This window comes from Epinephelus fuscoguttatus, linkage group LG21 (assembly GCF_011397635.1).
Source record: "Epinephelus fuscoguttatus linkage group LG21, E.fuscoguttatus.final_Chr_v1".
Taxonomy (NCBI): domain Eukaryota; kingdom Metazoa; phylum Chordata; class Actinopteri; order Perciformes; family Serranidae; genus Epinephelus; species Epinephelus fuscoguttatus.
In genome coordinates this window covers 13,519,037-13,546,659 of record NC_064772.1, presented here as the reverse complement: position 1 = coordinate 13,546,659, position 27,623 = coordinate 13,519,037, and the positions used below count along the sequence as shown (strand labels likewise).

The window sequence follows — 27,623 nt, the reverse complement described above, 5'->3', positions numbered from 1 at the left end:
AATGCAGTCCTGAGGGAACATGGTCATTTCACAGATTTCTGTGAGATCAGGTTGCCCAAGACCACCACAGTGAGATTCCTGTGTCGCTGTATTAAACCTGATGTTGTCTGTGTCACAGTGTGTACGCCAATTTTATCTGTAAACAGAAATAATAAATCTAAAAAGTATATAAATTTTAGGGTAATCTGTGTGGGGATGTGAAACAGTAAAACTTTATCTCTAAATATCTGTAAACTCAAAAAAAAAAAAAAAAAAGAAGAACTGCTTTAACTTCCAACAGACCCTTGATTCATATCACATTCAGACCAAAGAGCTTAAGTTACATTTTTGAGTAATTTTTTTTCAACATCAACTTATGAACAACCATTGGACATTGCACGTTATTAGGTCATGTGTATACTCTAAAGTGCACAACCTCCTCTTCGGAGGAAAACTAGACAATACTGGCAAATTTATACTAAGGCAACACAGTTACAAACACACTAAGGTACACATTGGCACATACCGTCAAGTATTCACTTGTGCACAGAAAAAAACACACAGGGCTTCAGAGTCAAAATGGCTTTGCATATTCATTTAAAATCCAAACACCAGAGTCTCTGAGCAAGACTCGAATATATTTCAAGATGAAATCTGTCAGTTTCTTTAAAGCCAGTCCCTGAAACATGTTTTTCTTTGAAATAGCGAGAAGAGTCACAAACCAAGTCAAGTATCTGACATACATACATACATACATACACACAGGAAAAAAGCCTTTTGGACAAACAGGATGAAAATACAGGTAATCTATATTGGAGATAGAGAAAATATGAATAACTTTACCTCACAAATAGTCTCTGGTTATATGTCTTATATACACTCATGTATACACAAATATATGTACTTAGGACATCTTGAAATACTATTTACAATCTATGATCAAAAGTGATTGTACACTGAGCGACCGTGTTGAGCAAATTGTGCTTTTCTAACTTGTTCTAATGAAAATGCTACAGAACCTCTGCTTGTTAAATCAGGGTTCACGTTTCCATCGACTAACCTGCCTACAGTAAGCGTGGTTTTAGTTTATGTTTTTGCTAACTAGTAGCAAACTTGATTATCGTTAACTACTGTACACTTGAATTCACCTTTTCTTTTGATATTTTGCAGGGTATACAGATTGGACCCACACCCAAATATTGCTTGTGAATGAATAAAGAAGAAATCTCAGTTGCAATGCTAAGGGATGCTTCCTCCTCCCCTGATGATTTAGTGCAAGTGATGTCAGGTATGCAGTAGCTGCAAGTCTGGTGAAGTTCCTATAACACCGTTATTGCCCTGTTCCCAGATTTCTTAAGATCCTCCATCTTTCTTTAAGTGCTCGTCCAAAAACAACACTGACAAATATGCTCTCTTGTTATGGTACTGTAGATGAGAGGTTGCACATCTCTGAAGTTAAAAACCTTAAAATTTTCGTCCTGGTTGATTTAGAAAAACCTGTGGTTACTGGTGATAGCAGCAAGTGCAAAACCAAGCTGCCTAGAACAATCACTGGCCACAAGTTCCCATAAAGTCCAGTGCTAACTTGAGATAATGAGCTAAGAATTTCATTATCTTATCGTCGTTATGGACTTTGTTTTCTCGAGATAAAGAGATAATCAACCTGATAGCAAACAAAAGGAGTGGAGGATCAAGAGTGCCGTGCCAGCATCCATAGATGGCATCTTGACAACTGTAGAAAGTGATTTAAGATGAAAATGTTGCTGAAAATGACACATCATTGCTGTACTTCAATTAAGGTCCAACAGGCAGAAATTGCAGTGTGTCCTTGTGATCTTGAAGACTGAAATCAGGTGTGATTAAATAAACAAGACACTCATCTTTGAGCTCTCCATAATTATCCCATGATTTCGAGAAAACTAATGCGAAATAGAGATAACACAACACTTAGTTTGTGATCTCGAAATAACAGCATTAAAAAAATAATTGCAGGCACTGCCATTCTTGGTTTCCGTACATGGGATACCGTTGCAAGACATAGCATGGATCAGCTAACAATGCAGGGCCTGTTGATATTGTTGTTAAATGTGGCAATTTGCATTTAATCAAATTACCAGAACCAGCTGACATGCAGTGAATTCAGGGCTTTGGTCTGGGGCCCCTGGCAGTTGCCTATTTTGCTTTTTAAGACATAATCATTCAAAAAACAAGACAATGACTCATTTTTTCTGAATGTCACAGACACTCTGAGATGAAACTTTTAAGTTTGAATTTGATCTATTAGCTCATAGGTGCACGGGTATGCAACTTGAATTCCAAGTGGTGGCGGACTCCGCCACTAACATTTAAAACTATTGTAAGGAGAGGCAATTAAAAACTAATTTAAATGGCTAAATAAGCCGTTGAACGTAGGAAAAATTGAGTTTGAAATACATAATAATTTTAAGGATTTTAACTTTACGTGACCTCTTAATGTTGATTATTCTCATTTTGGATCATCATTACAACATGTAAAGCACACTCAGGACAACTAAACATACAGCCTGGTTGGAAATGGTACCCATTCTGATATGTGCATGGAGCTGGTTACGTCAAACAAAACAATTTAACAAGCCTTACTCACCTTAAATACATTAGAAAGAAGTGTGTGTAAAAAGAATAGAAAGTGTTAGAAGTAATAAGCAGCAACATTAAATTAGCATCATAAGCTGCGGACCAAACTGTCAGAGGCTGATGTGATGCACGATGAACTGACATGGCTTTATAAATGCTTTGAATTGACTTTGCCGTTGTGTAATTTTGATGAAAATGCCTTCTTTTATACATATTTCCAAATCCCAGTGACTGCTTGTTCTGGTTGGGATACTTATTTAACATGTGTTGGTGCTGCTGTACATCACCAGTCAAGAGTGTATTGTCCAAAGATCACCGCTTGGAGTACTATGTGCAGATGCAAAGGCAGTTGATTAAGCTGAGGTAAGGTGAAGTGCTTTTTTTTTGTTTTAAACCAGAAGTTTAAAATGTAAAGTCACAATAGAACACAACCACGTTTGGCACTTAACAACATACTCTGCAAATGACAAATGATTAAAAAATAAATTCTTCTTCATCGACCTATTGCACAAGCATTTCATATCACAAAAAGGACATATAAAGTTACATCACTTACACTACTCTGGGATCTACTACACTATAGGAAAGGCAGACAGAAGCACTTTTACATAGCTTTGGACCAAGTCAGTCCACGGCAAAGCTACAATACATAATATATGGATATATCTGTAGATCTTTTTTTCTCAAATATACTCTTAAATATGCGACTTTGGAGGAAAGAGAGAGAGAAAAGAAAAAGTTTACCAGTACATTCACGACAAACAATTCATCCGTCAAGGGGGAAAAGTACAGGAGGATTTGGTGCGATGAGTCTTATAGATCCTGGCCCAGTCGTTCAATCTCCTCAATAAGAAAGTCGATGTCCTCGAAGGTTGCGGCAGGATTTGAGATCACCATGCGGAAAAAGTTGACCTTGTCTCCTTGTGGTTGGTAGCTGACCATAGTTGTCCCGTACTCCATCATTCTGGCTTTTATCACTGGAGCCACCTTAAAAAAATCCAGTAAAGACAGCATGAATTCTGAGGGTACGGAAGAGAAAATCATTTGTTATATTTAAAGAGTTTGGTACCGGAAGCATTCTGGGTTCACTTTTTTAGTCAGAGTAGTATTGACCAATCATGTATGAGAGGGCTTTGAAGGCCTGTAAGTTAACAGTGCATCCAGGGTAAGAGAGGTGGAATGAATTGGCTGAAATGCAATCACAGAACCCATCACCTATCATCTGATAACAATTTAGCTTTTTATCTACATACATACATATGCAGGTATTTGTTTATGGGGATTGGCTGAATTGTTGTTTGGACCTGTCTGAAGTTGCTAATTTAAAGTAAACAACAACCGGCACATGGTAGAGGAAATCTTGGCCCAGATATCCACTGGCTACATCAGATCTCCCGTAATACTGGCTGTTGGCCTCCGAGGCTCATCATCATCAGGTGATAGCCAGTGGGTTGTGAGACTGTACTCCACAAACAGTTTCTATCATTTCAATAGTTCTGTAGATTCCAGCCCCAAAATGACATATATTACCGTTCTAACAGTTACAGTTTTAAACATGTCCTTTATATCACAAAAAAAGTTGCAGTTCTGCTCCAAAACTACCTGGTTAGGTTAAGGCAACAAAATTACATGGTTAGGTTTAGAAAAAAATGTCATGGTTTGGCATTAAATAAGTACTTTTGTCTCTAACATAATGTCTCGGATACACATACGACATGTCACTTATGTCACTAGTGTAGCATCCCACACATACGCGCATACTAGGTTGCGTTGTTATCCCAGCTGACATCGGGCGAGAGACGGGGTACACCTTGGACAGGTCGCCAGACTATCCCAGGGCTGACACATAGAGACAGGCAACCATACACACCATTCACACCAGTCACCAGTTAACCTGCATGTCTTTGGACTGTGGGAGGAAGCTGGAGTACCTGGAGAAAACACACGCTGACATGGGGAGAACATGCAAACTCCACACAAAGGGGGTCCCGGGAGGTTTGAACCAGGAACCCTCTTGCTGTGAGGCGACAGTGCTAACCACCACACCACCGTGCTGCCAATTTTACGTTATGTTTACTAATTAATGAACTGCCACAGGTGAGTATAACACAGTTTGAACTCTGTTGGCGCTAACTGAATTTAAAAGTATAAAAAGCCCTTTTTCAAGTAATCTGCAGTTTCATGAAAAAAAAAAAGATTCAAACACGCAAAATTTAAAGTTTGTTGAGTATGAATTAAGTTAGCACTGCGAGCCAGCAGGTTACAAACACAAGATTCTTTTTCCCTCTACACTAAACCAAAGAAAATGAACTAGAGGTCTGATCACATGACTAAATATGTTAGTCAAAGTCATCATGCAAAAAAATTGCCATTGATGACCAACTGTACCCCCTCATTGTATCCTTTCTTGACTCCTTATACGCCAATTTTTAAAATGTTTTTCTTTCTAAAGTTAGTTTAATTATTATTTTAAAAAGCGTCTGTTATCAGATTTGTGTGTCTCCTTTTTTATTTTCTTTTTCAGCAACTAAACACATCACATTTCCTCCTCAGATCACTGTGATCCTGATGCATGTAGTTTATTATCTCCCACCAGTCTGACAGCTAAACCTGACACACAGCTCTGGTACACACAGCTCTGACTGCTGCCGCCAAGTTGAGAGGTTATCTCTGAGAGCAAAGCAGTGAAAGTCTTGATGTCAGTGAGGATTCTGTGCTGTGATGCAGTTGAAGTTTGGAACTGGAAAACATTTCAATATATGTTTCTCTATTGCATCATGTTAGGGCTGGTGCTTGTCATTTTGGATAATGTAGGATCTGCACAGTAAATTAGAAATGACCACACTTGGTTGCAGTATTGTGACTCATATGCACATGAGGTTCAGTTTGCTGCCAAAGAGCTTAAGTTAACTGTGACTCATAGACAGCGCCCTGCAGGTCCTGCATAATCTGGCAAGAATTTTATTATTTTATTAACACTGAGGGTATTAAGTTGAAAACTTAAAATAGACTTTTAAAACTTTACTAACTCCTTGAGCAACCACAGTTGGTTTTAACGTCAGTTAGATGATTAAGATCTGCTGGTGTAGACAGTTGTATAAAGAAGCCTGAACTGTGGTGGAAAGAAACTAAGTGCATTTACAATTTTAAGGCAATTCACTTAATTATATTCAATTTATGCTACTCTATACTTGTACTCCACTACATTTTAGAAGGAAATATTCAGTGCTGTAGTCTAGTGTATAGTAATGAGTATACTGTGACCACCAGGGGGGCACCACATCCAACCTGATACAAAAGCTGAGTTCAGCAGGGCGGTGGCGTGGAAAGACGATGAGGGTCTCTCTGCACGCTCTGTAGTTTGTTCAGTTTGCTGTCATCTCTTGACCCGTATTTACAAAAGAAAACTGCCAAAGTAATAACTGTGTCAAATATTGTTACTTATGTGCCCTTGCACATTTTTAAGTAGGTGTGTATAAATCCTAGAGCTTTTTTAGTGTGTATACAGCATTTAACTGTGTCTCACGTAAACCACACCATTACATTCACTACATTTACTTAACTACTACAGTTATTTGTTACTTTGATTCACATACAAAACATTTGCACAACTTATTAAATATGATGTATTGTTAGAAATTAAAGGCACATCCCATTACAGGTATTTTTAACTCAACTACACTGGCATTTATGCAAGGCCATCTTGTTCTTATAAACATGATAAAGCTGTAAACTGCAACAGAAAAAAAACTAACAAGAGAACCCCTGAAGTCCTGTAAAAACTTAGAAACTTACGAGTTTGTTACAAATTATTATCTTGTATGCATAAGGGTAAAAAAAAAAAGGAAATCACATTTCAGGACTTTGAAAGCATTGTCATTCAAACCCTCTAAAATGGGAGACTTTGCATAACAAATACCTCAGTGTTTGATACTTTAAGAACATTTGCAGACTTCTGCAGGACTTTCACTTGTATCAGAGTATTTGTCCACTGTGGTATTGTAATTTAGGTAAAGAATTTTCTTCCATCATGGGGCTGACAGTATATAAAGGCTGCAGTGCTGCGGCCAGTACTGTCTCTCATCACATCATTGTTCCCTCCAAATCTCTTACAGGTGTCCAGCTGCAGTTTCTGTAAAATAATCAATCAGCAGCTGCAGATTTCCGTCTAATCAGTCTTTCAACAACTTTCCAGTTATCCTTCAGAAGAACGTCATCCCTCTGTCTAAGTGTCAGAGTCTGTGGAATAAGAGCGAGCTGTCCAAACACTCGGTTTCAGTGAGGCGTATCCACTGTGTTTTTTCAAACTTTGTAAAACAAAAGGAAATCACTCCATCTGATGTGCTATGACAATTTATGGTGGAGGGTTTTACAGAGAAAGAGAGCTCTTTGTATGGCCATCACGTACACCATCTGTTTGTCCTAATTGTCAATTAGTAGGCCCCTGCTGCTGTGGGATCCTCTGAATGACCGCCTCTTTAGCTAACTGAATAGTCTCACTCCCTCTGTCCCTCTGTGTATCGTATTTTAAGACTGTCACAATTTACTAAGTATAGCTCACGTGCATGCTCAAGTATTTTTATAATCCTGAGTAGAAGTGGACGTCCACTAATGAGCAGGACATGTGATGGTCACACTGGATAGGAATAACAGGCTTGTAGGGCAAATGCAAGGTGCAGTGAAAGGTGTTTTTGGTAGATATTATAGTCAGGCTTCTTATCTCTGCTCACCCACCTTGTGCAAGCGTTTCTTTCTCTCCTCTTTGTCCTCCATGTAGCGGATCCCAGGAGGCAGGTACCAGAAGCAGACATTGGTGTGCTGAGGCTGTGGGAACACAAAGAGGCGACAAGAGATGAGAGGAATAAACAGCCGTACAAGGCAAAACATGCACACTTACTTCAGGGCTCAGTATATTATATATATAGAGAGAGATATATAGATATAGATATATATGTATAATATTGCAGAATTTCATTATATCGTGATGATATGATTGTTTTTTTTAATTCTGTTGATAAAATTAAAGCCACTATGTACAGATTTTGAGCATTTCTTGTCTTTGGTGCCCCCCAGTGGTGGCATTATAATCACCAGGGTTGTCACTTCTTCTAGCAATAAAAATTTAAAGGTCCACCATGTAGGATTTTGGGGCATCTATTGGGAGAAATGGTATATAAAATTCAGAACTATGTTTTCATTAGTTAATAATCACCCCAAAATAAGAAATGTTGTGTTTTCATTACTTTAGAATGAACCGTTTATATCTACAAACGGAGCAGGTCCTTGTCCGCGGAGTCAGCTGTGTTATTCTTACAGTAGCCCAAACTGAACAAGCTGTAGCCAGTGCCATTCAGTTGCTTGCAATCTGCAACTTCGCCACTAGATGCCTCTAAGTCCTACAAACTCGACCTTTAAGCTATTAGAGTAACTTGAGAAGTGCTATAAAACAATAGTAGTTGTGTGTTTTTTAGCTGCTCTAATCAGTGTTTTTGTCTTAGCAATGAATTTAATAACTATGTGTAATGCAAAAAGACTTGCTCATGCATGAATAATTATTACCCGATCCCGACAAGTGGCACCCCTCTGGGGCTACAAAATTAAGTCAACGCAGATGAGCCTAAAATGGCCACTAGAGGCTGCCTCCAAAAGCGAGTCAATCCCCATAGACCCCCATGATAAAATCCCCAACTTGATAGCAGAAATAAACATGTTTACAGCCTGGTACAAAATGGTTTTGGTCTCTGTGGCTAATTTCAACATTAGACAACTGTATGGGGGGTACATTTTTCTATAACTCACTTTTTTACATTTCATCAAGCCTTAAGTTATGCATAATTAAGTGCATGGCCACTTGGGGTGACAGGCTGCTCCTTCACAGCTCCATCCTCTCGTCCAAATATGGTCACTTCTTGCTCCAAAAAATCAAGATGGCAATGACCAAAATGCCAAACTCAAGGCTTTACAATGCAAGGTCACAAACCAATGGGTGACATCACGGTAGCTACAGCCATTATTTTTATGCAGTCAGTGAGTTTTAAGGAGCATTTTTGCAATTTTGATTAAGTCTTTCATCAGGGTTGTTTTAGCAGCCACAAAATCCCCAGAATAAATGTTAGCATTGTACGTTTCTGAAAACCACGGATAAATTTCATTTATACATTATTATGCAGTGGATATATTAAAACTCTACATTTCAACAATGCTGTGGTTAATATGTGGCTATGTTAAGGCACAAAACACACTTAGTTATGGAATGGAAAAGAACATATTATGACTTAAAATACTCAGTTCTGGTGGCACAATCCCAGCAGGAGACACAGCATTGTCTTAGATAAACAACAACTTTTTTGTAGCTATAAAGCTTTTAGAAGACACAGCAATAACTCACTAAATAACAACAGGTTTTGTTGATTGTTGGTCTCAAACAGTGGTCTACAGCTTGGCAGCCTCTGACAATGTCAGCTCATAAACATGTAATCAGAACTCCGTCATTATAATAACTGATAATAATTGATTTCATGTGTATGAAACATACAAATACAAGTATCCATGGTTTGCAAAAATGTACAATGCCAACATTTTCTTCCAGTGACTGGGCTGCACATTGTAATTAAAAACTAACATTACTAGCGGTATACATGTAAATGTTACATGTTATTTTTTACATGTGAAGAGTTTCCTGATGTAATACATAACAGTGGATGAAAGTCAATTGATATTAACAGCAATTTGACATCTGACATGATTCTACACACATTTACCATATTGTAATGGCGAAATTGGAAAAATTTGATTATTAATATTTTAATGGCAAACATACCACCCAGCCTTATGGACAAGTAGACATAATCTGTAATTACATATATTACATATAGATGTACAAGTACACCTACAACTTCATATTCACAGATATGCAGTATATACACATATTTACCAGTCATCCTCGCCTGAAATCCTACAGATACCACAAGATAAAAGGAGTTGAAAGTAGTCCACTGATTTCTCCGAGCCAGAGAAGATTCAATTTAAAAATGGCTCTCCAAAGCTCAAAAAGGAAATCCATTAGGTGTTGCCGGCATCAGACAGGTAGCCTGCCTCCTCCTCAGATTCTCTATATGTCTGAAAGCCCCACACAGCTCTATTTTTTGGCATCTGAAGCCTCGCTGGAGCAGCCTGCCTGCCTGCCAGTGAGTGGAAAAGCATTCATTACCAACAGCTGACTAGCCATGCACGCCAGCCTCATTTATACAGCTGGGCTGGTTCGGCCGTAGTATATTCAACATCAGATTGATGTAATAGCTCAATGGGAGGTACAGACAAGTGAACACCTGGGCCACTGCCCAGAGGAGTTGGCTTTTTCCCCACCACCCTCTGGGTTATGATGCTCTTAGCCTTTTGTGGCTCAGCAGGAAAACAATAAGGCTTGAAACATTAAAGAGCTTTCACTATAAATGACTCTGGGTGTCCAAGCACTCCTTTCATAAAACAGTTTTTAGCTTAATAACCCTATCTATCCCGCATATGTTTGTGCTGTTGTGGTCCTTCTCGGTGGAGGATATTTCAGACGCTGTGCTATTCATATGCATATGAGCAATTACAGGCAGTTATGCTATTCATTAAACATAATAGCAGCACATTATACTTGCAGCTAGAGGTAAAAATGGCATTCATCCAACACAAAGAAAAAGCGCACTGCGCGTCAATCAAGTCACCCATAATGACACCGAACACACGGAGGTAAAAGAAGCAGCGTGGACTAATGTTAGCTGCTTTTCTCTGATTGTGTAGCTGCGGATGAATTATTACTGTGGAGAGGGAAAGTTAAATGTGGACCTACTTTTCCATCAAAGACCATTTCGTATCCTTCTCTGTCTTTGATCTTGTTGTAGAGATACTCTGACAGCTCCAAGCACTTGTCAATCTGAGCTTCAAACCCAATGGTGCCCTGTCGAAGAGAAGATTTTACATCTGTTAGTTTTAAACATTCATTCAGACTAAATAATATTACATGGCTATTATGAAACTGAAGGTATTTGTGCAAGTGTGTAAATAAGATGCAGAAAATATATTTTTCTGCTACAAAATTGTACAAGATTGTCCAGAAAATGCATTTAATTCAGTCTCCCGACACTCACACATCTGTCATGCACTCATAATGTCAGAAAGTAAAAAAGCAACATCAAAGAAAGTATGACACACTTAATCAAATACATCCATTAGAATTTAAATGTCCAAAACAAATTAAAGAAAAATGATTAGTGTCTGCAGGTAACAACCATTTAAATCTAATGCTTTTAAAGACCTTATCAACATAATTTTTTTTAAACAAATTTAAGGCTGATTTCTTTCTAGCATTACAGGTAAGTATAAAGGTAAGTAACTGTTGATATGCAAGTGGTTCCTGCAGAGGTAGGTTTGATGTCGGAATATGTTTATCAGAGTGATACTGGTAATCTACATTTTGCCGTAAGGTAAGTGCAAGTATAAAGTAAAAACACAGTATTAGGCTCAGTGATAGGTTTTAAGATTTAAAGACTCATTTTGATGAAAAAGAAATTAAAGGATGGATAAATTAAATAAAATTTCAATCATTATATTCAATTCATTTTTTCAAGACCTCAAAAATTCAAATGAAAGACTAGTGAATTAATTTTAAGTGAATATTTATATGAATATGACTTTAGGACATTTTAGGACATTTCAAAAGACCCTTCATGATGGTTATGATCAAGGACAAGTGTACCCGGCCCGGAGGGTTACCGGGGCCCCGCCCTGGAGCCAGGCCTGGGGTTGGGGTCCGTGGGCGAGCGTCTGGTGGTTGGGCCTTCGCCCATGGGGTCCAGCCGGGCCCAGCCCGAACCGGCTACATGGGTTCGTCCCCCTGCAGGCCCACCACCCGTAGAGGGATCCAGAAGGGTTCGGTGCAATGTGGATTGGGCAGCAGACCAAGGCGGGGGCCTTGGCGGTCCGATCCTCGGTTACAGAAGTTGGCTCTTGGGACATGGAATGTCACCTCTCTGGCGGGGAAGGAGCCGGAGCTTGTGGAAGAGGCTGAGCGTTACCGGCTAGATATAGTCGGCCTCACCTCGACACATAGTTCCGGCTCTGGAACCCTAGTCCTTGAGAGGGGTTGGACTCTCTCCTTCGCTGGAGTTGCTCCGGGTGAGAGGCGGAGGGCCGGGGTGGGCTTTCTGATAGCCCCCAGACTCTCTGCCTGTACGTTGGGGTTTACCCCAGTAGACGAAAGGGTTGCTTCCCTGCGCCTTCGGGTCGGGGAACGGGTCCTGACTGTTGTCTGTGCTTATGCACCGAACAACAGTTCAGAGTACCCACCCTTTTTGGAGTCTCTGGGACGGGTGCTGGACAGTGCCCCAACCGGGGACTCCATTGTTCTGCTGGGGGACTTCAACGCTCATGTGGGCAATGACAGCGGGACCTGGAGGGGCGTGATTGGGAGGAACGGCCTGCCCGATCTGAACTCGAGTGGTGTTCAGTTATTGGACTTCTGTGCGGGTCGCAGTTTGGCCATAACTAACACCATGTTCAAACATAAGGATGTCCATCGGTGCACGTGGCACCAGGACAGCCTAGGTCGCAGGTCAATGATCGACTTTGTAGTCGTATCATTTGACCTGCGGCCATATGTTCTGGACACTCGGGTGAAGAGAGGAGCAGAGCTGTCAACTGATCACCACCTGGTGGTGAGTTGGATCAGATGGTGGGGGAAGGCGCCGCGCAGACCTGGCAGGCCCAAACGAACAGTGAGGGTCTGCTGGGAACGCCTGGCGGAAGAACCTGTCCAGATGATCTTCAACTCCCACCTCCGGGAGAGCTTCAATCGTGTCCTGAGGGCAGAGGGGGACATTGAGTCCGAATGGGCCTTGTTCCGCTCTGCCATTGTTGAGGCGGCGGTTGCGAGCTGTGGCCGCAAGGCCGCTGGTGCCAGTCGCGGCGGTAATCCCAAAACCTGCTGGAGGACACCAGAGGACAGTGGAGCCATCAGGCTGAGGAAGGAGGCCTACAGGGCATGGTTGGTCTGAGCGGGCCAGCGGGCCGGGCGAGAGCGGCGGCAGTCGTGGAGGCAAAAACTTGGGCGTGGGAGGAGTTCGGTGAGGCCATGGAGGAAGACTATCGATCGGCTCCAAAGAGGTTCTGACAAACTGTCCGGCACCTCAGGGGGGGAAGGCGGCAACTTGCTCACACTGTTTACAGTGGAGGCGGGGAGCTGCTGACGTCAACTGGGGACATTGTCGGGCGGTGGAAGGAATACTTTGAGGAGCTCCTCAATCCCACCAACACGTATTCCAGTGAGGAAACAGAGACGGGGGTCTCAGGGGCGGGTCGTCCAATTTCTGGGGCAGAAGTCGCCGAGGTGGTGAAACAACTCCGAGGCGGCGGAGCCCCGGGGGTGGATGAGATTCGTCCCGGATATCTCAAGGCTCTGGATGTTGTAGGGCTGTCTTGGCTGACACGCCTCTGCAACATTGCGTGGACATCGGGGCAGTGCCTCTGGGCAGACCGGGGTGGTGGTCCCCATTTTCAAGAAAGGGGACCAGAGGGTGTGTTCCAACTACAGGGGGATCACACTCCTCAGCCTACCCGGTAAGGTCTACTCCAGGGTGCTGGAGAAGAGGGTCCGGTCGATAGTTGAACCTCGGATCGAGGAGGAGCAATGTGGTTTTTGTCCCGGATGCGGAACCGTGGACCAGCTCTTTATCCTCGCCAGGGTGCCCAACCAGTCCACATGTGTTTTGTGGATTTGGAGAAGGCTTACGACCGTGTCCCCAGGGGCATCCTGTGGGGGGTGCTCCGGGAGTATGGGGTGGGTGGCCCCTTGCTAAGGGCCATCCAGTCCCTGTACCGAAGGAGCATGAGTCTGGTTCGCGTGGCTGGCAGTAAGTCGGACCTGTTCCCGGTGAGGTTGGACTCCGCCAGGGCTGCCCTTTGTCACCGGTTCTGTTCATAACTTTTATGGACAGAATTTCTAGGCGCAGCCGAGTGGTGGAGGGTGTCAGGTTCGGTGATGGGAGAATCTCGTCCCTGCTTTTTGCGGATGACGTGGTCCTCCTAGCTCCATCGAACAGTGACTTCCAGCTCTCACTGGGGCGGTTCGCAGCCGAGTGTGAAGCAGCTGGGATGAGAATCAGCACCTCCAAGTCCGAGGCCATGGTCCTCAGCCGGAAAAGGGTGGATTGCCCACTCCAGGTCAGGGGGGAGGTCCTTCCTCAGGTGGAGGAGTTTAAGTATCTCGGGATCTTGTTCACGAGTGAGGGTAGGATGGAGCGGGAGATTGACAGGAGGATTGGGGCAGCGTCAGCAGTGATGCGGGCGCTTAACCGGTCCGTTGTGGTGAAAAGGGAGCTTGGCCAGAAAGCGAAGCTCTCGATTTACCGGTCGATCTTCGTTCCAACCCTCACCTATGGTCACGAGCTCTGGGTAGTGACCGAAAGAATGAGATCGCGAATACAAGCGGCCGAAATGAGTTTCCTCCGCAGGGTGGCTGGGCTCAGCCTTAGGGATAGGGTGAGGAGCTCAGACATTCGGGAGGGACTCGGAGTAGAGCCGCTGCTCCTCCACATCGAGAGGAGCCAGTTGAGGTGGTTCGGGCATCTGGTAAGGATGCCTTCCGGACGCCTCCCTTGGGAGGTGTTTCGGGCATGTCCAACCGGGAGGAGACCTCGGGGCCGCCCCAGGACACGCTGGAGCGACTACATCACCCGGCTGGCCTGGGAACGCCTCAGGGTTCCCGCGGAAGAGCTGGTGGAAGTGGCTGGGGAGAGGACTGTCTGGGCTTCCTTGCTGAGGCTGCTGCCCCCGCGACCCAGACCCGGATAAGCGGAGGACGACGACGACAACATTTTAGGACTCTTTTTAGGACCTGCAGACACTCTGTGGTTCAGGGTTTGACTCCAATTCAGCCCCACCAGGATTACACAGGCTGTTTTTGTGACTGTTGGAGCCTGAAATGCCTGATTCCATGACAGCTTTTCTAAAAAAAATCGTGGTGCATGTTGCCATGTTTATGGTTGTCTTGGAATTCCACGCTTATTATTATCAGCATTCAGCGTTTCCCACAGAATTAGAATCTTTCTGTGATGGTAGCCTACTGGGTGGGGAGGCATCAACAGCTGATTGTTTGAAGCAGCTCTAAAGGACCGTCCGGCTCTCCCTGCCTGGTTAGCAGGAGCTAACACAGCATAACGTGATCTCATCCCTAACTCAGCATGTTTTGCTGCTTAGGCAGTTTTAATGTATATCAGTGATGCTCAACATATGACCAGTGGCCCAAATCTGACCCGCAATTGTTGGGTGGAGCGTGGCCTGCTGACCATTTTCTAATTTATGATAGAAAGGAAAAATGGATTCACACTGGGAATTAATGTTATACTTAAAGTGTAAATAAGGTGTCGTCCTTTTCTGGAGTGCATAAAAACATCAAAATGCTTTTTTTTTTTTTTTTTAAATCAAAAGTAGAAGGTGCCAGGGTAGGACCCCCTGACACCTTGACAGAGGTCTGGCCTAAGCCCCAATTGTCCTCAAATCTTAGAAACGCCCCTGTGCACACCTGATCTGCAACTGGATTTGAGATGAGTGAGGGAAGCAAAGGTAAAATTAAAAACAGGCAATTTGCCTTGATTTTGCTGACTCATGCTGATCCTAAACCTGTTAATCTGAAAATAAAGAATTTCAAAGAAAGATGAGTTATGGGCCTTTTAATGTTGATTCATTTTATCTGATAAATATTATTAATGTTTGTTTAATTACTTTCATTTTGCAAAAGTGGCCCCCGGCCATAGCAGGTTGAGTATCCCTGACATGTGTTCACGAGAAAAAAATCCCCAAAACCACTGGTGTTATTATAATTATTATTATATATTTTATGTTTATCTTATATATTTATTTTATTGATTGATTGATTTAATATATAATTAAATATATGTCTAGAGGCTGACATCACACACTGACTAGGATGTCCAACACCAAAAAAATCAGTCTATATATCAAATAACTTCACACAAACATGAGCAAAAGCAAATGTCCATGTTAGCTTGTCCTGACCTTAGCTCTCCACATGAGCCACAACTTGAAAATGTCCACATGGCGTCCGCACTGCAGCGCTTTGTCTCCGGTGTCGTAGGAAAGGTCGTAGTGCTTGTCCTGCTGGAACAGGTAGCAGGCGTGCATCTGATTGCAGTTCTGCATCAGACCCTGTGGAATCACATCCAGAATGTTTATTATCACCACAAGAAAACCAAAAACAAATATTCATATGTATGAATGTGACGATGAGGCGTACCTCCTCTCTGACCAGCAGGGCTGAACACTGCAGAGGGACTGACATCATCTTGTGTGGGTTCCATGTTACTGAATTGGCCCTGCAGGTAACAAAAACTTTAGTTTAGCTGTTTGGTTCAAATGCTCGTTAGCTTCTTCTCAGTTTGTGTTTACCCCCCCAGAACGTTTTTACTTGCCTCTCAACCCCATCCAGCTTCCACCTGTGTCTCCGGGACATGAGCAGACTTCCTCCCCACGCACCCTGACAGGACACACACATAACAAAGAAACATATAAGTTTGAATAATTTTCATTAAAGGGACACTCCACTGATTTTACATGAAAAATAAGTTTAAAGTCTTAAAGACATGACTTTGCATTATGGGAAATGAAGGATCCAGGATTTTGGTAAACCAAAGTCAGGATATCTTGGCCTCAGCTGCTTTGATTTGGACCGTTCTTTTAAAGATCTGTCCGTTGAAAGTTCCCCATCCTTTACAAAACCTCAGTTGTGTTTTATGTGTCTATCCAGTTGTGATTAATATATCAAATCTCTACAACCTCAGCAAAGTTGCCTCAAAGCTTTGGTTCTACTAAACTCTCATTTAAATTCCTATGAATACTTCAAACTAAATGACATTAGGGGATCAAAAATCATTCTCAATGCTATATGCCTTGTGTCTAAAACTGAGTTGCTTTGTGCATGGGTTGTCTTGCATAAACCCAGTGTTATCACTATATGAGACATGGCTTTGTAATAAAAATATAAAACTAAATAAAATTGAACTCAGATATTACTCTTCATAAAAAGCTGACAGATATTCCAGGGGTGGTAGTGTGGCTACACTTACTCTAACTTAGTCTTTGAGTTCATTGCGCCCTGAGTCAATACATCTTGAGTGCCTTTTTGTGAAGGTTAAGTATAATCATTTGTAAGAGTTGGACTCGATTCAAACACTTGATAGACTCTGCAGGTGCAGAGGGAAGTCTGTATATGTATAGTAGAAATGCAATGATATTAGGTGACTTCAATAAAACTGACTTAAAAATCTTCTAAATAAATGAATATTTAAAAATTTTAATCTAGCACAATTAATTTAAGATATACCCTGCAGGATTTTCCTTAAACACAATGTATAGACTGATACAGACAAAATCCCCCTCAGTCATCACTCATGACCCACTAGAAGTATGTGAAAGTACATTTTATTTTTTATTTTGTGCTTGGGGCGTTCATTAGTGTGTACCCCCACAGCACTCAGGTGACGTCGGGTTTTATTAAAAGGCTGCAACGAGTTACCACACACAAATATAGTGAGGCAAACAGGCCAACTGACAGAATCTTGGGTTGGGTTTTACTTATACTTCCATTAGTGAGTGTTTTTACAAACAAATAGTAAACGACAATCCTTTACAGTATACCTTTAACAAGCCTAGATCTCCCTACAAGTCAGATGGCAAGACAAATGCTAAACTTTGTACAGTAATGACCAATTTTTAAGAATTCTATTTGTTCCTAATTCTAAAAATGAGGAACTAGTCAGTACTCTTTAGTGGCTGAACAAAATGGTGATCACGTTTGCTTACACATATTTAGCTAAGGTACACTGGCTGGTATATCGACCTAGCCAATTCATTGGTAGACCTCTGCTGTTAAAGGGACAGTTCACCTCAAAATCAAACACCGTTCATTCCTATGAGATTTGCTTTGTGGTGCACAAAGCCAAAAACGTCAGTCTGCAGCGTATAAAATTACCTGGATGATCGACACTGCTTAGAGCAAGCGCACTTGTGACTTACACAGGCCCAGCTGGCTACCTCTGGTTTAACAATCTGTTAAATTAAATGAGGATAAAGTGATTTATTCATGTGGCTCTTATAAACTTTTGGAATATTATCGGACCAAATGAATCAACTTCTGATAGTAAGACGAATCGTTTTAATGGGGATTGTGATGCTCAGAAAAATGCGTCCATGGATTTACAGGCATCTCCTTTCCAATGTTAGTCTATGAGAAGAAAGGTTTTGGGGCCTAATGGCATCACATGAGCGACTCAGAAGTTGTGAGTCCATTCTTTGGCCACTATGAAAATCAGTTGCTTAGTGTGGCGCATTTCTTGGGACCTGATTGACAGGTGTAGTTTGGTAGTAAGAAAATAGTTCCTACATGAAACTGCTCACAACAAGGTCTGTGGATTATCTTGAGTACTGATGAGTCATGATTTCTGGGAAGAGACATTGCTGTTGAATTTTTCCAAATATATTTTTTGGCACTTGGAGCACAACATATTCATTTAACTGCTTTGAAGGTTCCTCCAGCTCATTAGCTATAGCAGGTCAGAACATTCTTCACGACTTATATATTCTTTACTCCAAACATTGATATCATTATCAGCTTCAAAAAGGTCTAAATGTGAGAAGTTCATGTGGATGTTTTTGCCAGCGTCTCTGGATATCCAGCCTCATAATGTTTCCTACTGAGAGCTAAGAAGGCCACAGAGCACATTTATTTCACGGGGAGCTGCACCCGCAACAGCACATACTCCGACAAAAGCAGCAGGTGCCACAACACTCCAAAGCAGGATGTTGTTTTTTCTCATCTCAGCCAGTTGAGGAATGATAGATAAGGCCATTTATGCCTCTTAATAGAGGTGTCCCCCTGTCAGGACTAAATCACCTTCATTAATAGATAGAGTTCCTTCAGTGAGAGGGCCCATGATGGCAAAGTCAGGGGAGGAGATGATTTACAGCCTCTGTTCCAGTTTTTCTAATCCCCAGTGTTAGATAGGAAATGGCTGGCTCCTATCTGGGTCAACCGCAAGCGGTTAGAGGCGAGACAGACATAATAGATTTGTCAAACTCACTGGTGAGCTCTGTGTATTCCTTCACTAAAACCCCTGCTGTGGAGAGATGTTGTGCACCGCAGACGTTTTAGGTAATAACAGAGTTTTTAACGAGGCAGTGGGAGATGTTTATGCAGATTCCATATGAAAAGGTCAGTTTGTTTTACTCACATCCACATGCATCCAGACGCTGTACTTTTTGCAGATGTCAGAAATGGCGATGAGCGGGTCAAAGGCTCCGTACACTGTTGTGCCCGCAGTTGCGCTAACAAAGAAAGGAACAAAGCCCTGCAGAGACACAAACAGGAAATGACTGTACACAAAGCAGCTGATGCAGTTATAATAATGCCAACATGTTTCATAATCAGGGTGGTTTCAGTCAACTGAGTATCAGAAAATGAGGGCTGTATGAAGTAATATCTGCAGTATTTATAGCTTGTGTTATTAATGTGTATCTCATTACCTTCTGTTTCGCCTCCAGTATTCGCCTCTCAAGGTCGGCTGGGATCATTTTACCACTGCAAAGAAAAAATAAGCCTCAGTTGCGTCTTGAGTTGTTTGTGAATTCATTAATGGTGGAGTAAGTATTCGGATCTTTTACTTATGTGATGATACCAAGAAATCAATATCAAAATACTTCATGACAAGAAAATGTCCTGAAGAAAACTGAAACTTAAAAAAACAATAACATAAACTAACCAACTGATCAATGCCATGGTAGACGAACAGCTCCCATGTTCAGTGAAGTAAAATTACTGTTTTTCTCAATGGAGTCTGGCTTTGAGAAGTTTCACTTTCTGTTCAGTTTTAAATACTAAGGTTTTCAAAAAAGACATCTGTTTTGGAAGTACTGAGCATACGACTGAGTGAATGAGACTTGGATTATTCTGCATGAGTTGTGTGAGAGTTTGAATGTTTTCATATAGTTTTGCTGTTGTAAAATGTGGACCCCTACGACTTCAATTCATTCAGAATTTCCTTTGTATTTGGATTCTTTGTTCATTTTGGAGACAGACAAGAAAAAAAAATTCTTCACAAATTCAATGTAACATGGGGTGAGTAACTGATATATAAATGATCATACTGGGAGTGAAGTGTTCCTTTAAGTATTATCAGCAAAATGTGCTTCATACTGATGCATCAAAGTGTAAGCAGCATTTTACTGCTGTAGCTGGTTGAGGTAAAGTTGGGTTTAACTGCTAAGTATACAGGCACTGTAGGCAGTTTTGTTCAGAGATCGCAACCTAAAGGGCTGGTCCCGAAAAAGGGTCACAAGATAAATTTGAGGGGTCAAGAGGTGATTTTTGGGAGAAGGAAAAAAGAAAAAACCTTTCTGGAATTTTCTCAAATTCTCAACATATTTGTGAAATATTTCATAATTTTACCTCTGTGGGCCTCTGAACAGAAAATCCCACACACTGTTCTTGCTCAGCTTCACAATTTATTAGTGACACTAACATCTCAGTCCTCCTGGACCTTCGTCAAGAGTGTTCAACACCATTATTTCCAGCACTGAGCTTAAACAGAAACTGCTCCACCCATTTCAAAGGTATGCACAGGTGTGGGGGAATTCATCAGCTGTGGGCGTATTTCTTAATAATTGACAACAGCCTGTGCACCATGTGTCACATATCCCACAAACGAAAGAACAAGGGAACAAGAAAAACATGGGAAAAACATGGTAAACTCAAGCTCCTTACACAATAAAGGCTATTTACAATATTATCTACAAAAATGTTTATCTTATGAATGAACACATCGGTCAACATTGTATACTTTTATGCTGTGTATCATAAATCGGTCTTTTGAGATCCCCAAATCCACTATAGGATGACATGCCATGGTATCTCATCATTCAATCCTTTGGGAGACAGTTTGCAGATTAAATATCCAGTATATACCTCTATGGCCTCAAAAGGACCCCAACTAGACACTTTGTTTTGCAGGGTGTCACAAACCAAAAGGTTGGTAACCAGTGGTTTGATCTCTGGTATTTGACTGTATAAGCTAATCATGTGCCATTTTCAGTAAAATCTTCATCTGCAAGGTAACCACAGCCATCTATAAATGTAGTGGAGTAAATGTACATTTTCCTCTGGACTTTTAGAAACGTTAAGTAACAGTAAAATACTAGTAAAACTACTACAACACGAACTACTATACAGCAGTTTTATGCTTTTACACCAAGCATGGATTTTTGTCCAAAAAATTGGATAGAAGTTTACAAAAACAGATTTTGAGGGTTCTTATGAATGCTTGCACATCCCAGCAGAACATTATTTGGAAAGACCTTGATTTTCAGCAGATGTCCGCTTGCGGAAATGTAGGCTCGACCAATGAAATCCTTTGTTTGAACTGATGTAATACCTCCAGGTCATAGCTAGCTTGCTGCCAAAATTGGGTTATGGCTTAATTTAGTTTGTAATTCAGATGAGATGGATGAAGACGCAGCTGACATGCATTTGCTAACGTAAATGTTGGTCAAGGCATGGGGCTAGCTCCAACAGCTAGCGTTAGCATCAAATTTAAGGTCTGATTAGTTTATATGTTTTGTAGTTGACATACCCTGAGACATTCTCTGTCTGGATAGGATTTTATTGTGTGGAGTGGACACAGACATTGCTTAGGGGAACACTCTCTTTCTCTGCGTTCTCTGAGTTGTCATGCATGAAGCTTGCATGCAGATTTTCCATAGAGTATTCCCACACCATTTATATTTATACGGCTGAAATGAGAGGCGGACTTTACCTTTCGTCTGCTTTGATGCAGATCACACTCTCTGTCCCGATGCCAAGAGCTGCCGCACCTTTTTTGATTGAAAAATGGCTCTGAAAATGAGACAAAGAAGAAATAAAATAGAAATTATGTTGAACTGTCTGCACACCAGGTTACAGGAGGGGGAAAACATCTGGAAATATAACATTGGTCAGGCAGCTCTAAAAGGTTTGTGTGTCACTAAATGGCGTCTTTGCCTCACAGCATCTTTTAAATGTCCTTTAAAGATGAAGGAGGTGACATATAATGTGGCAGACACACCAGTCACCTTGTGTCCTGCAGCGTCTCACACACATAATGTCAGCTTTATATCAGCGCTGGTGGTATGAACATGACACAAAGGCACTTTTATAACACACACATCAAGCACAGCCACGGTTAATGTGGAAAATAAAAAGTTATTCCTCCACTGGAGAGGATGATCTTTGACTTTTGGTTAAAGAAAGTCAGTGTTCATTATTTGATCCATTAGGACACATATTGACAGTTTAATTAAAACATAAATGCCTACATGTTCGGATGTGAAGGCCACCAGTCGGGGAACAGATGACATTCCTTTCTCCTTCACTTCGGGGAACATCTTGAAGCGAGCCAGCAGCATGGCGTACATATTAGAAATAGCACCACCTGGAGGACAGACAGGACCCAGTGATTTACAGCCAGTGTCAGGCCCACATCACAGCCCTGACTGGCACAGTCTCAAGGGAGTAACGCAGGGCTTCAGAGCACAGTTTGAAAAATTCCGTGCATGTTTGTTATAATGATAGAACAACAGAAATCCTTTGTTCACAGTGTATCAGGAGCGCATCGAGCAATGACACAGCATCCAACTGTCCACAATGTCAGAGCCAATCATGGCCTTTGTCATCACATTCTCCAGTGATTGCTCCTCGCCACGTGTCAGACAGAAAAGCATGGGAGGAATTAAAGACTGGAGGGAGGGTGGTGAGGTGGGGGCTTAAGTTGGAAAAATTATTTTATGCTAATTGGCTTTGAAACGAGTTCCATTTATATCATCAAAATGCAAATTACAGCGCACACACACACACACAGAGGCAGTTCCATCTTCAGTGAAACAGAGGGGTGGTGGGTTTGGCGTCACCATACATACCAGGCGAGAAAATGCCATCTCCTCGCCCATCCGGCCAGCCAATGATCTCCCTCATCTTCTTCAGAGTGACGTATTCCAGCAGCACAAAGACAGGAGCCACCTCATAGGTGAACCTGCGTTACACAAGGGACATCACATGCTGCTTGTTACACAAAAATGCGCATGACTCATCTCCAGGATATAGCCAGTAAACTGACTTTTTTTTCCAGTTTGGCTGTTTCAGAGTTGAAATTGATGGCAGATAAAACACTGAATAATTCAAATTCTTTGAAGATAAAGATGCAGAATTTTCGGTGGTCTTACAGGCCACACCTTCCACTCTGAGGAGGCAATAAGATTTTCATTTGCACTGATGCTTCTGAACAAAATGTACGAACATACGTTTCTTTTTCCACTGCGCAGGGCACATTTCAGACCAAATGTGCTTTCTGCTGTACAGAAGCCTCATATCTTCATCATCCTCGCTGCACTAAAAAAGTACATTTTCAGTCTGAGCCTCCTGATATATTTTCCTACTAATACACAGCGTATCAGCAGCAGTAATTTTAAACCCTTTTAAGGCTTATTTTGCAGTGCCTCACAGTTGCCAAGGCTGACTCTTGCAGAGTTTATCACCCCAAAAACACACACCAAAATTAGCTTCAGATTAGTCTGAATTTAATTTCAGGGCTAATTTTCTCCCCTTGAATCCCCATGGAGATTGGAGGTGAGGGGGGAGGGATAAAAGGCAGAGGTGGGAGGGGGAGTAAAGGAGGGGGTCTGCCTTTCATTTCACCTTTTTCATTTGCCATGATTGAGTGAAAAAAAAAAGAGAGAAGCCGCTATCAGCACGTGCAGACGGCATACGGATGGACCGGAAATGGAATTCATTGTCATTATCATTATCAGCATTTAAAATCATGATGAAGCAAGGGGGCCACATACTTACATATTGGTGTTGGCGGTGGACGTTAGCCAATCGGCTGCCAGTCCGACCATGTCTAATCCTGTAGAGAGCTGATTGAAGTACCTGGGGTGGGCTGAGGAGGAAGAGGGGGAAAGGGGTGTGAGATGGCTGCAATTTGAACAGTTTTATCAGGCGTCAGGAAAATTGAAATTTCTGTGCGTTTAAGCTGAGTTTGTGAAAAAGGCAGAGACACTGCCATCTCGTCGACGCTTTAACTGCAGGTTAGAAATGCAGCTGCGGTGATGTTTAAATCATCTTGAGAAATAATGAAAGCATTTGGTGTTGTATGGGTAATGTAGGAATTTAGTGGAGGGTATAAACACCAAAATAGAGTTTCCCCACCTTTGTTTAATATTACAGGTTACATCACACACTGAGGAGCTATAAAAAAAACACTAAATTAAATGTTTTTCTTTTTTTTTTTTAAACAAGAAATTCTAAATGTCTCCTTAACAAGTCTGATCCACAATTACTGTCTCAGGAAGACACTTAAATTTTTGCCTTATTTTATTATCATTTCCTCTTAATATGTTTATTGTTTGCTGCATCTTGGCACCAAAAACCAAAGCAAATCTCTCATGAGTAAAAACATTCTTGGCAATAAATCCTACTCTGATCTGATACTTTAACTTCCTCAATTTAGCTGTGATAATAAACATTTACAGTAATAAATGGCTTATAATACACTGTAATGTAGTTTAAGCTGTTACATTCATAATGCATTTGTCAACAACTTGTCTATAACTCATGTGCACCCATGAGTGGATGCTGGTGTATAACAGATAATGAACGGCAGTAAAAGACAGTTAATAATATAGAATATGTCTTCACAGAAGGAGTTTTAATTGTTACAAATACTGTGCATTATAAAACACTTTAAAATGTCCTTATATTTGTCATATGCAATTTGTCACATGTCTATAATCTGATCAAATGGAGTTAAAGAGCTGCAAAAAAAAATTATATAATGTATATCTGTATTTGTTTTGGGGGTTTCTGTGCTGTGCTGTAAATTTTCCCCTGCATGTGTCAGTGCCGAGAGAATAATGGACTTGGCCTATGAAGCCTGCTGGTTATTAGCCTATTATCTCCTACTTGGTGAACCAGATTTACTGCGTCACTGCATTTATCGGTCTGGTGGCCAAGAGGAGGAGGAGGAGGAGGAGGAGAACAACTTGCTGGTTGATTTTTATTATAGACATTATTTATTTTTATCTTTTTTAAACACAGATTGCTTTCTGCTCTGTGCTTTGTTTTATTCTGTCTTCACTGTGTAGATTTTTGCAGGATAAACCTTAATTAAAATGGAGATAGGATTCACCTAAAAATCAAGTTTGTGATTTTTTTCTGTTATAATCTAGAACTCTGTGCTATAAATAGTTCTTCCCCTCATTGTATGAGTTATTAAATATGTCAATATATTGTGATTTAGACATATTAAACACAAAGAATTGTAGCAGGCCGGGATTTAGGCCTGCATAAATGTGTCAGGTGCAGCTTTAAAGCGGGAATATTTCCTAACACGCCACACTGAAACTGTTTTTAGCATATTTAAATAGTCAAAAATAAAGCAGCTTATTTATCAAGCGTGTATCAAACATTTGAGCCTGCAGACCTGACCTGTTTTGATGGCGTATTTGAGAGTAGCGCGACAGCTGATCAAGATATCATCCAGGGTGGCCGGCTCGCCCTGCAGCTCCCAGTTGTTCATCTGAAGAAGCTCGTTTGGATAATGAAAATCAATAACTTTGGTGTCCCGGTCGAAAGACTCCACGATGTAGGCCAGTAAAATATCCACAACTTCCTGCAGGAAGGTCATTGTTTTGGTGTCGCCGTCCATGGCAGGTAACAGGTCTGTAAATAAAATATAAATAAATAAATAAACAAACGCGGGAGCAGCAGCAGCAGCAGGGGAGACATTTTGTGATTTATATTTCTGTGCAGAAGAGTCTCATAAAATCATGTTTGCATGCATTCTTTTCGATGTTGTGAAATGATCCTGCAGGCCTGTAGACGGGACAAAAAAGCCCATATTTTGTTACATTTAAGGTCTGCAAATTAAAGTAAGTTTTTGGAGTTCATGCAACGTTCAACACCTCTGAGCAAGAGATTCTGCTGAAGGTGACCTCTCCGGAAAAACTGCAAAAATGTCCACTATAGTTTACTGAATATTGCGCATATTAAATCTTAATGTAAACGAAGCACTTTATGATTAATTCCATCCAAATTTGCACATGTTCTGCCATTTTTATTTAATTTGTATGTGTATTTTACTGGCGGTGGGAACAAAGAATAAAGCGGATCAATAAAATGACATTTAAATAACAGATATTGACAAATAAAATCGATTTGCAAAATGCCAATTTACACATTGCTTGCTGTTTTTCTTTTATTTAAAAAAGAAAAAAAACTACACTTATAATAAATAATGACTTTTTATGTCATTTTTACACTGACTAAACGACGGTAATCCAAAGCAAGGCCAAGCTGTGACTCAATGAGACAGATCAGGAGTCCGGCAGTGTTTAATCTCCAGGTTTGCAGCATGCTTTTGTACCTGTTGAATAGAGGTTGGAGAAGACCACAGCAGCTTTGGTGCAGTTGCAGGATTTGTTGCAGCCGCAGGTGCCTGCAGCTTCTGTCCCCGGCGGCTGCTTGGCGGCCGGCTCGGCGGCTTTCTCCACTTCCCCGACATTTAGCAGCGCTTTGAAACATCACAAAACAGCATTAAGATATTTTTATTACGCTGTCGATAAGGCCAGAACGTGAATGAAACGATTGGTAAAAACTGGCACGTTGCGCCCCCCTCACCAACCAACCCCCCACTCCCTCCGACATACCACATAATTTCGATCCAATTCCTCCGGATAATTTCTGGGCCGCCGCTTGGCACCAAGCCCTGGCTGCAAGAGAGAGGGGATAAATCAAATAAGGATGCACAGGAGTCCAACTTTACGACAGAAGCACAAAAGGCGCCATGCAAGTTAGAGGAAAAGAGCAACATTCTCGCATATTGCAGGGTGAAACGGGAAAAAAAATGCGTAAAGCAGATAGACACAGCAGGCCTGTTTGGTTTTTCACTCGGCCAGACGCACTGGTTTGAGACAATGCACTGGAATTAGAGCTGCGCCCCGCTCCATCACAGCTGCTTTCAAGACAAAAAGCCACTCACGCGTACTGGGGCTCTGACTCCCGGTGTTGGCCCCCGCATTATCTCCGCCGAGAGACCAGAAACCCTGCGATGCCATTGTTGCCGGTAGTTAGGAGCTGCTGGAGACACGGAGACCGACAGAGCCCATCCACACGCGACGACCCGGCGCTGTTCAAAGCTGATGTGGTGCTGAATGTGACCAGACCTCTCCGACTGCTGCAGCCGTGCATCCGATAGACGCTTTGTGCTGGGTGAAAGACCCTAAAAATAAAACGCGTATGGTAGAGAAAAAAAGACACGCAAAAGGCGTCCACGGTGCTCTTTTTGCAGGCGTCCACAGGTGCACGGAGCGTAAAGCAGCGTCCTCCAAGAGAAATCCGGCGCACCACGCTCTCCTCACCTCATGGGAAATATAGTGCAAGAGTTCAGCTGCGTTGAGATGCCTGCTTTGGATGGAAATAAAAATAAAAACAAACTGCAGCCCAAAAAAAGTGGTGAAAAGCAGCTATATGCCACAGCTGCTGGTAAATATGCAGCACACACAAGCCATGCCTAATTGCTTCTAACCTAAATGTCACGTCACTAAAGAAATCCCATCGTGATTCACTTCAAGTCATGACGAACTGCGTTGCGTAGCGCGTCGTGACTCCATACATCCCCAACATTTTGTGCCCGTGCGCGCACAAACTTACCCTCCATACAGACAGTGAATGCCAACTAATTCATCTGCCCGGCGACCGCAGACCTATTTTTTTGGAGACCGGCTGCTCTAATTGCCCGCCTCCGGTGGAGGAAGCAGCGGGACACCGAGGAGACTTGGTTCAAATGCAGTAAAGTGCGCATGGGTCCCTCCTCTCTGCTGTCAGTGCTGGGGCTCGTTACTCTAAAAGTATTCATTACCCGTTACTTGTTTATTAACTGTAGTTTATT

At 41.8% G+C, this 27,623-nt stretch overlaps 1 protein-coding gene across 2 annotated transcripts; it reads right to left on the bottom strand.

Annotated features, from left to right (window-relative positions):
• Positions 1-91: 91 nt before the first annotated feature.
• On the bottom strand, positions 92-27,503 carry gad2 (glutamate decarboxylase 2). 2 transcript variants are annotated; one of them, XM_049565396.1, is made up of 16 exons: positions 27,386-27,503; positions 26,383-26,445; positions 26,100-26,246; positions 25,163-25,396; positions 23,525-23,615; positions 22,597-22,709; positions 21,997-22,112; positions 21,459-21,538; positions 19,174-19,228; positions 18,882-18,998; positions 16,065-16,129; positions 15,890-15,968; positions 15,652-15,801; positions 10,430-10,537; positions 7,327-7,416; positions 92-3,579 (listed from the first exon to the last, which is right to left on the bottom strand). In XM_049565396.1, exons 1-16 carry the CDS (start codon positions 27,390-27,392, stop codon positions 3,406-3,408), a joined length of 1,689 nt encoding a protein of 562 aa, XP_049421353.1. In that variant the 5' UTR covers positions 27,393-27,503; the 3' UTR covers positions 92-3,405. The 2 variants fall into 2 exon arrangements, with proteins under 2 accessions (XP_049421353.1, XP_049421352.1); XM_049565395.1 differs by lacking the exon at positions 27,386-27,503 and adding an exon at positions 26,715-27,379.
• Between the last annotated feature and the right edge of the window lie 120 nt (positions 27,504-27,623).